This window comes from Taurulus bubalis (genome assembly GCF_910589615.1).
Source record: "Taurulus bubalis genome assembly, chromosome: 4".
In the NCBI taxonomy this organism is placed as follows: domain Eukaryota; kingdom Metazoa; phylum Chordata; class Actinopteri; order Perciformes; family Cottidae; genus Taurulus; species Taurulus bubalis.
Window position 1 is genome coordinate 15,942,886 of NC_136592.1, and position 10,332 is coordinate 15,953,217.

The 10,332-nt window shown below is 39.2% G+C and overlaps 1 protein-coding gene across 1 annotated transcript; it reads left to right on the forward strand.

Annotated features, from left to right (window-relative positions):
- The first annotated feature begins 1,206 nt into the window (after positions 1 to 1,206).
- Positions 1,207 to 5,393, forward strand: LOC306735030 (ammonium transporter Rh type C). Its single transcript, XM_079216457.1, has 10 exons — positions 1,207 to 1,394; positions 1,750 to 1,900; positions 2,008 to 2,155; positions 2,305 to 2,471; positions 2,565 to 2,702; positions 3,288 to 3,424; positions 3,619 to 3,743; positions 4,116 to 4,189; positions 4,309 to 4,382; positions 4,472 to 5,393. The coding sequence occupies exons 1-10, from the start codon at positions 1,222 to 1,224 to the stop codon at positions 4,503 to 4,505; spliced, it is 1,221 nt and encodes a 406-aa protein (XP_079072583.1). The 5' UTR covers positions 1,207 to 1,221; the 3' UTR covers positions 4,506 to 5,393.
- Positions 5,394 to 10,332: the final 4,939 nt, after the last annotated feature.

Below are 10,332 nucleotides of genomic sequence, written 5' to 3' on the forward strand. Positions count from 1 at the left end.
CGGTATGATGAGGAATCAGATGTACGACAATGGATAGAGTTCAAAGTTAGTCACAACATCACCAGCGATATCGAAAATGACTTCTACTTCAGATATCCAAGTAAGTAAAACAATATAAAGTGTGAAGACATTTATCTTACAACAAAGCGTTACATATCTAAATGCAGGTGTTGTTTTTATGATCTCATTTTAGTGATGTTGGCCATACACCAATTTTCTTTCTTTTTTATTTACCTCGAAATTAAAAAAAAATCTGACAGCTGCAACAGTTTAAAACAAGATTGGAGCCCTTTTACTCAAACTTTACTCTCCTTCTGTCTTTGGTTTGTACATGATTTATTATATAAGGAGGCTGTTTTTACAACAAAGGTTAGATTGTGAAAAAGGCAAACTTGTGGAACTTGGTTTCAAAAGCTGAACATTTTATGAGAGCCTCTCCTCTCCTCGTACGTAACTGTCATTCGTCTGGCTTACTTGACCCTCTGGCAATCTAGTACCTGTATTTCCAGTATGTTGTAAAGTCCTCCATCTACAATGATATCTTAAAGACAGTCATTATTTTAATTGTATACAATCTCAAGATGCAAGGACAAATTACCAATCCAAAATTGAAGAAGCTGTATTTAACATTCAGAGCATTAATAAAGCAGCAAACAACCATTTGCTTTGCAAAGATATTCTGGAGTAATAATGTCTACCGGAGCAGAGAGAATTAAGTCACTCTCCCTCTGAGTGTGTTGTTGTCAGAGCTTCTTCTTGCTTTGTTGACTTAGACAGCCGCAAGTGCTTTTCGTGTATGTATGCATGTGAGTGGGCCCCACTGGCTCGCTCATGGCCGCTGCTCTGCACTGCTCTGCACTGCTCTGCACTGCTCTCATATGTAACAGCTGATAAAGCCGCCCAGACCAACGGCTTCGCTGTTGTAGCACCCCCACTGGTTCCACCCTTTATGGTTGCTCTGTCAGCACTTTAACCGTAGTTGCACTGTTAGCACAGTTAGTTATGAGCCCCCCTGGCGTGTTGAGAGCTGTTGAGTGGCAATCTTGTATCTTGCACCTTTATTAAGAAACTTCAATTACATTATTTTATCTTATTATTTTAAGTAGTTAATTCAAAGTAGAAAATGAAAGCGCTAATTTCATGCCATTATTATCATTATTATCATTATGCCAATTAAGTGTCTTCATTTCCCTCTCTCCAGGCTTCCAGGACGTCCATGTCATGATCTTTGTTGGATTTGGTTTCCTCATGACCTTCCTGAAACGCTACAGTTTTGGTGCTGTGGGCTTCAACTTCCTGATCGCTTCTTTTGGTGTGCAGTGGGCTCTTCTCATGCAAGGCTGGTTCCACGCGCTCGACCCCAATACCGGAAAGATCTCTATTGGAGTAGAGAGGTAAGGAATGCAAAGTGAACAGCATTTTATGCATCATCAATCATTTAAACTGGACATATGCAGGTATGTGCACAGGTGGGCTATGTAACTAAAAAGGTAAAATATTTTTTTAAAGCTGACAAGATGCACTATCTTTCAAGATATACAGATAGGTTTCACCTTGTTTTATGAACAAAGAGGTTCTTTTGTCACAGCTGTTACCATGCCAAAACTTATTTTGGCTCGTAACGTCCCTGAGACAAAGCATTCTTGTCATGGCAAAGCCCTGTACAATCTCTTCAAAAGCAGATTTGCTTGTTTGGTTGTTAAAGTTTCCACTTATTCTGATCTTTTTCTTTTCCTTTTCCCCCCACAGTCTGATCAACGCTGACTTCTGCGTGGCTGGCTCTCTGATTGCCTATGGTGCCCTCCTGGGAAAAGTAAGCCCTGTCCAGCTGCTGGTTGTCACCTTGTTTGGCATCACTCTGTTTGCTGTGGAGGAATTCATCATCCTCGACCTCCTTCATGTGAGTCTTACCAACAGAATCCCCCCACAAGTAGCTTAATTGTTGTTCAAGGAGTGAGCATATTCCCTCAAACATTGCAATTTCTTTTCTGTGCTGCTTATTCTCAGTGTAGAGATGCTGGTGGCTCAATGGTCATTCACGCTTTTGGAGGGTACTACGGTTTGGCCATCTCTTGGGTTCTCTACCGACCAAACCTAAACCAAAGCAGACGCCTCAATGGATCTGTCTACCACTCTGATATGTTTGCTATGATTGGTGAGGGATTTGTTTTTGTCAGTTTAACATTCAGGGTTGTTTGGAATATCTTTAATGTTGTAATTACATTGATCATTGTCAAACATGCTTACTTGATTGTAAATGTGTTAATATACCTGTGGTTTGATTGATCTTCCCTTACCTCACAGGTACACTGTTTCTGTGGATGTTCTGGCCCAGTTTCAACTCCGCCATCACAGACCACGGCTCTGGACAGCACCGAGCAGCCATCAACACATATATCGCTCTTGCCTCATCTGTGCTCACCACGGTGGCTATCTCCAGCATGTCTGAAAAAAGAGGAAAACTGGACATGGTAATGCCATGTCGCTGAAAAACAACACATCTGCAACATGTCATCTATTTATTTTTCAATTTATCATGAGTAACATGCTATTTTACCTTAAAGGTGCACATCCAGAATGCTACTCTGGCAGGTGGTGTTGCTATGGGAACAGCAGCAGAATTCATGATCACTCCTTATGGTTCACTAATCGTGGGTTTCAGCTGCGGCATCATCTCCACCTTTGGCTACCTGTATGTCACGGTGAGCCTGCAGTCTTTTACCTCCTAACTTTTATTCTGACAGAAGTCTAGAATTCAGTCCTGTGGGTCAGATTGAAAAAAATGAGTAAATAGTAGCATGAAAAAAACTGAAAAGAAAGCAGCCTGAAAAGGAGAAGTAAGAAATGAAACCAGTTGTGGTTGGACAACAGAAAAAAACAAAAGGATTATAAGAAGTGCTGACACATTTAGGGAGCAGGCACTGACTACTTTCACATTACATGTAAGATGGAAACCATCCAATGAACTGATGCAAGGTATTTCGACACACTTCACACACTTATTTTATTTTTTGAATTATTATTTTGACGAGGAAAGTCTGTGTTTTCCAATCGAGACATTTCACATGACCTAAAGAAAGTTTAAAATTTGGATTCTTGGAATTTGGGGTTTCAACCTGAGGAGGATTTTGTATTCAATAATTACACATACATTACACTTAATTAATTTTTTAAAGCAGATTCTGTTATATTTTAGAGGATTTTAAAATGCATTTTTTAGTCCATGGTGTGAAGAAGTACAATCTGCACATCAGTCATTAATGTATGTTTATTTTTCTCATTCTCAGCCCTTCTTGGAGAAATACCTAAAGCTCCAGGATACATGTGGTGTCCACAATCTGCATGCTGTGCCAGGGATGCTCGGTGGCTTCATAGGCGCCATTGTTGCTGCATCTGCCACTGAAGAGGTTTATGGCAGGGAGGGGTGAGTGACTGACATACACACAGACACACACCAAGAACTAGAAGTTCAGAAAACCTGATCTTTGTTTACTCAAACATAGTGAATGAAAGCATGAACTGACATGGAAACATACCCATACATCAGGCATTGTTCTCATTTAATCATGCAGATTAAGCATTAATTTGTATGATTAAAAAGTGTATTTTTCTGTCCAGGTTGATCGAGACGTTTGATTTTGAAGGTGATTTTGCAGACAGAACTGTATTAACCCAGGGAGGCTTCCAGGCTGCTGGCACATGTGTGGCTATTGCATTTGGAGTTGTTGGAGGAGCAGCTGTTGGTGAGTTTGAAAAATCTGTTGAGTAATACTGTTCATGACAACGGCATAATGAGAAATTATGTCAATTAAGATCAAAGGTATGTGTCAATGTCAGTGTTTCTGTGTGTTATAGTTAGGAAACATTTAGTTATTTACTTGGATTACGGAGCTAAATCTTCTGGCATGTTGTCTTCAAAAAAACATTCCTTGGATCCGAAAGTGCTTGTTTAGCAGCTTATGAATAGTCACATACAAATTTCCTGGGAATTTTACACTGACTACATTTATAAGAACAAATAGGTTTTAACTACTTTAAAACTTTTAACTGCATTAAAAAAGGCAAAACTGAAGTAAGAAATCTTGTTTTAGTGCTTTTTTTCTCTCTCTTTAAAGGTCTTGTTCTGAGGTTGCCTATCTGGGGTGACCCTGCTGATGACAACTGCTTTGATGATGAAGTTTACTGGGAGGTAAGAGGGATTTTCTACCACTAGATGGTGGTCTCGCCCTTTTTAAGTGAAAAGACTGGACTAGGAAATTACTCAGATGAATATCTGGCTCATGATCTGATCCCATGTGTCGGTTTCAGGTTCCTGAGGATGAGGAGAGCATCCCTCCTGTTTTGGAGTACAACAACCACATGATACACAAGCATCAAGACATGTAAGTTCACTCACACTGACGACAACGTCATTTGGTCCTTGCTCTCTTGAAATCTCTTTAATTGGATTTTCTTCTTTTTTGTCCGATAGATCCGAGTCAAACTTCTCTGTGGAGCAAAGTTAGAAACATTAAGGCGCTCATATCACTTTGAACTTGCTACAGATGTGAAATGACAGGAGCCAACTGAAACAATGTGCAGTTCTACAAAGAAGGAAGACACCGGTCCTCTGCCACTCTTGTCTCGCACCTTTTACACCTGACAGATCTGTGAATGATTGGAAGCTTAAGGGTATGATGGTAGTAATCAAATGTCTCATGAATGGAAAAATTATTCACAGTTAAAACTGGTTTTATTTTCGATGAAATCTTTCACTACGTTTACTTTCTCTTTCATTTTGGATGAAACTTCATATGATTTGCAGCTGCTTATTGACTGTAAAGTATCAGGTTCGGAATCCAAGCAGCACGATGGGAAGTCAAATAACACTTAGTTAATGTTGTGTAAAATGATTATAATGTACACAAGAACTGGGAAAAAATTGTACATCAGTTATTGTTGTCTTTAATAACTATATAAAGTTTCAAAGCTTTTGTCATGTCTTTTAAAGTTGATGAATATTGTCATTCATAATGTTTGCCATTTTATTTCTTAATAATGAAGACTGTTGACATACGGTATATAAATGAAGGTGTTTAGTAAATAATCAGAAGTATTTGTGTAGTCAAATTAGATAATTTTTGAGTTATATATCGTAGTTATTGCTTTAAAATGATGTATAGGTTTTTGTAAGCTGTGTGTACATATGGTTTAATCTTGTGTATTATGGTCAGAACTTGCTTGTTCTGAAGGTGGAAGTTTTTAGTAACTACTGTAACTATGATACAATTTCCAGCGATTTGTTTGCTGTAGTGTTGAACGTTATGCTACCTCCAATACACTGTATGTGATTGTATGTGACAATTTGCTTGTTGTCTACACATTCATAAATAACATGTAACTGAAATTAAACAATCACCATATATCATTGCTTTTACACTGTCTTTTTTGTTGCTCAGCACCATGATTAAAATGCAATACTGTCATAGTTGAGTTACTACAGTACTATTGCTATACTTTACTATAATACTGATACTTCATCAATAGCCTTTCATGTGCCTAAAAAAAAAACATTAAACCCAGAAAATGTAGTTTGCACATTCATATTCCTCTCCGTGTCCCACAATATCTACTTGACTCATTCTGGGAATGTTGGTCAGTTTCATTTCATGCAACCCTATCTCCTCTCCCGCTGTGAATGTTTTCTAAACAGTAGTTTAAACTGTATTGACTTAAAAATTGATGAAATTACCACTAACTAATTGACACATGATGAATCTTTGCTTTGGGCCCTCTGCGGGTTTGAGGCCCGTTGGTAAAACAGCCTTGGCTCCAACCTTACATACTTTAAGAGTAATAGAAACCCTGCATTCCCTCATGAGCAAGCAGTGGGCAACAGTTGCAAGAAGAACCTCCTTTTAACGGACCCTGAGCTGCTGCTGTCTCTGTCTCACGTATTTCTCTCTCCACTATTTGCTGTTGTGTCTGTTGGTCTGTATCTCTTTACCGTCTCTTTAAATAACCTGCACGTTCTCTATAGCCACTGAAATGACTCAAACCATTTTCCCTGAAAGGACCTTCTCTGTAGTCCAAAACTGGTGAGAGGATATTCTTTGGGTTTTGTTCTTTTTTGGGCCTGTTTCTGAAGTCTCAACCTCTGCTCCCCTCTCCTGCCTGAATCACCTGCAATGCAAATGGCCAGATAGGACATAGTATTTTCAGTTTCTGAACAACTAATCCCTCAAATACCACAGGATTATGCCAAAACACACATTAGACAGGGAGGGATCATTCAAACGTGTAAACAAATGAGATTCCAGTTATGGGTAAGTCCATTGATCGGAAGAGCAGTTCTGTAATTTTTTGGGGGGATTCCATTTTCATGTACATCGTGATGCATTTTACAACAAAATCAACACAGAAGATTTCTCTTTTTTTTTTTTTTTTCATGCAGTCAAAATAATGTGATTTCAAAATAAATTGTCAAATGTGTGTATGACATGATAAAATGAGCTGAAAACATTTGTTACTTCAGTGTAACTTTAAAAAGTTCGCCATGACATTGACCTGTCTGACTAAATCCATTCCAGTGAACAGGCATTAACAGTTTAGCTCATCACAATTGCTTCACTCATTGTCTCTCAGACACACCCAGTTTTACAAAGTTGCATCAATAGTTGTACACCTGATTCTGACTCATCAGCTGCTGCTGGCTACTCAAACTGCAGCTCATATTCTGCAAAAACCAAGGAATCAACTTACATTAAGGTCATAAGATATCCTAATGCAACATATAGGCCTGCTGTTTGTATCAAAGAAATTAATTAAGAGCCAATTATAGTAGATCTAAACGTATCTATGACAGGGCATGCTATGTTTCTCTCATTAATGTCCTTGACTCAGTGTTCAGATTAAACAATAAGATCTTTCCCCCAAAAAATATTTTTTAAGATTGTAAATGTTGCCACCAGAAATAATGAGTAACATATGATTTAAGTCTGTAGCCACAACAGTTCTACCAGGCTCACTTTTAATGGCTGTTTGCTGAATAAACCAAACCAAAAATGACGTAGGTCTGGCTTTCTCGGTTTCTCGAAGCAAGCTTAGATTAATCACCATAGCAACACAGCCAAAAATGTAAACCTGCTCCCGGACAGGCTTACTGAAATTCACTGGATAAGCTGGCCACTCCCACGGACAAAAAAGGCAGCTCACTTCCTCATTGATGAAGGAGCGATATTAGTTATATTAGTTTTATAGGGAGAGAGTTCTTTCAGATCGCCAGGATCCATCCTTTACATTGTCATGACTTCCTGTACGCGGCGATATAGATTTTGCCCGCAAGGAATCATTTATTTACGAGAGCTTCTCGAGACGCGGACATTGATCACCACAGGCGCAGCTGATCGCCCGTCTCAGACACAGACTATCAGCCGCTGCATGCTGCGCTGTTCTTAAGTTTATTTAGCTCTTAAGAAAATTATGGATGTGTTGAAAGCACTCATAATTATATGACAGTGTTATTAGTACACCATACATATCATTATTGTAGAACATGATTAAGGTGATCGTGATAAGAATACAGAGAATCACACACAATTTATTTTCACTTCCAGAAAAAGAGGGGGCTATACCCTCCACAACTCAACGGATTACTGTGTATGTATAGTTTTCAGCTTAAACTATCAGACATGATTAAGTGTAGGCTGCCGACATGTCTGCTATACTCCATTATCACCACAAGATTGCAGCAAAGCAAACATTTGGGTTTGGAGAATATTTTGTATTATACCGTATGAAGACAATAGTAATATAATAGGAGTTATTGTTGATTATAAATGTATATAGCTTTTATCATACCCATGTTTTCCAAAAGCTCTTATTCTCTCTATTTAAGCAAGGTGGTTTGATATCACAATAAAATGTATTCATCCCTCAGATGTCAAACAAATCACCGGGTGGAGGTTTGGGGAGTGCTGAGTTCTTGCAGGTAGGGAGGTGCATGTCCATTTATGCATTTATGGGTGAGTAGTAGGACTTTGTAGTCAATCCGGAATGAGACAGGGAGCCAGTGTAGTGAGTGTAGAATGGGTGTTATGTGCTCATATTTACGGATTCTCTTCAGGATCCTGGCAGCGCTATTTTGGATGTATTGAAGTTTCTGGATGTCATTGCCAGTGATCCCAGTGAACAGTGAATTGCACAACAAACACTATGATTCATACTTAATTTCAGCAGTAAACATTAATAATAAATTATCCCAACATTTAAAAGAAATTACTTAGATGTTTGTATGAATTTTGGATGAACAACAGAAATCTAAATTAGGGCCTTTCATGACAGGACATGTTTTTTGTATTTAAAATATGCACTAAAAATAACTGCAATTTTAGTAAAGTCCCTTCATTTACATTTAATTACCACAGTATTTATTTAGGTAAATACCCAGATGATAATTGTAAATATTAGTCATATGTGACTGAGAACTCAAGGTCTCTTGTGTTGCATCATGTTTAAATGCTGCTTAACTGATGCTCCTTGAACGAGTGGATTTGACTGACGGTGAAAGTGTGGAGAGTCTAAGGGGGTTAAACTGTGAGACAGTGGACGTCCAGCTCCTTCAGGTCATCATGGGCTGTCTTGTCGTCTCCAGGGCTCCGGTCCTCCTGCTCCCTTTATTCTGATGGTAATGAGGCCTGGACACACCAGTCAATAGGGTCATTTCCTGACCATTCACTGTGACATTAATGAACTCTAAATATACTGGGTGGATATGTGCTCTGTGCTTGTCAGGTCGACTGGTGGTAGAAGCTTTATTGACTGAAGAGGTCTTTAAAAAGGCCTGATGGGGTTAAGAAAGTTAACTGAGCGGTTATCTATTGAAACTCTGCTGGGGTCAAATACCTTAAAGGCTGTGTTGTTCAAGTACAATGACACACACAGCATTTACATGGTGTCATACCAGGCGCCAACATCGGGGTCTGAATAGTGAAGCCAATGTGTAAGTGCCTTAAACTCAAATAGCCAGCAGGGGGCGACTCCTCTGGTTGAAAAAAAGAAGTCCAATTCTATTGTAGTTTTTACTTTGCGTACCTAGATTGACACGTCGCTACCACAACCTTGTCCATGTTTTGAACCCTTTCAGAGTGTGTTTTTTGAATGTGCTGTAACTCCGTTACGTTATTCATTCTGGCCACATGACATCTATTGCTTCTGTCCATCCGGGGAGAGGGATCCTCCTCTGTTGCTCTCCCTCAGGTTTCTTCCCCTTTATTCCCTGTGAAAGGGTTTTTACTATCTTTATTGGGGGAGTTTTTCCTGATCCGATGTGAGGTCCCGGGACAGGGATGTCATGTGTAAAGATTGTAAAGCCCTCCGAGGCAAACTTGTATTTGTGATGTTGGGCTATACAAAATAAACTGAATTGAATTGAATTGAATTGTTTTCAGGTCATGAACTGTCCTATATGCCATCCTCTTGTGTCGCTCCTGTTTGCAAAACAACAACATGGATCATTTTTAGGAGACAAGGCTGTGTTATGACTCATGGGAAAAAACCTCACCTTAGTGCTGTTCACCTCCCTGCCTGAGGGGGGTGCTGTGATATGTTTTGCCTTGCCCTGGGATTTTTCTTTCGTTGCAGGTAATTGGACGCTACTTAGGAGGAAACCTGTGGGGGCCGGCGCTCTCTCTCCAGCTTCCAACCGGGCCATGCTGCACAACACAGATTCTTGGGTGGTGGGGTTTAGAAAGCGTTCAACGGTCAAAACCTATTGCGCTTCCCATCCACACACCTGTTACCATTACCTGGCACTCGCCTATATGCCCTTTTGAAGTTAATGTGCCACCCTGTGTTCAAATAAAGGAACTACATGTCCCCATTCACCCAGTGTTTCCCTCAAACAACAAACACCATTGTGGCTCCAACACCTAGTTATGACCTATTCACTGACTAACTAACTAACTAACTAACTAACTAACTAACTAACTATTAAACATGAATGAACTATTAACTAACTAGCTATTAATTAACTAATCATATTAACTGACTATCAACTCATATTCAACAACTACTATTATACATTTAGCTGACTAATAACGAACAAACAATTAACTTTATTTTTACTCTTACTTTCTTATTATAGTCATAGAAGTCATGAAAGGAAGGTGTAGCAGTTATTTCACATCCTGAGGCCTGGATTTCACACCAAGGCCAAGCTTAACAACACAGAGTATCCTCCAGCAATGTGAAGCAGATCAGGTTCTTCTCAGCAAACAGGACTGGAGCACACTGATTTGTGGCATTTAATGTAGCAAACATTTTAACACAGCTGTACCTTCATCAGTCAAAAAT

Coding starts and splice junctions, on each gene's coding strand:
- LOC306735030 (XM_079216457.1), top strand. CDS start 1,222: ATGATCTTTGTTGGATTTGGTTTCCTCATGACCTTCCTGAAACGCTAC. Junction 3,744..4,115: donor TGTTGGAGGAGCAGCTGTTG/GTGAGTTTGAAA, acceptor CTCTCTTTAAAG/GTCTTGTTCTGAGGTTGCCT. Junction 4,190..4,308: donor ATGATGAAGTTTACTGGGAG/GTAAGAGGGATT, acceptor TGTCGGTTTCAG/GTTCCTGAGGATGAGGAGAG.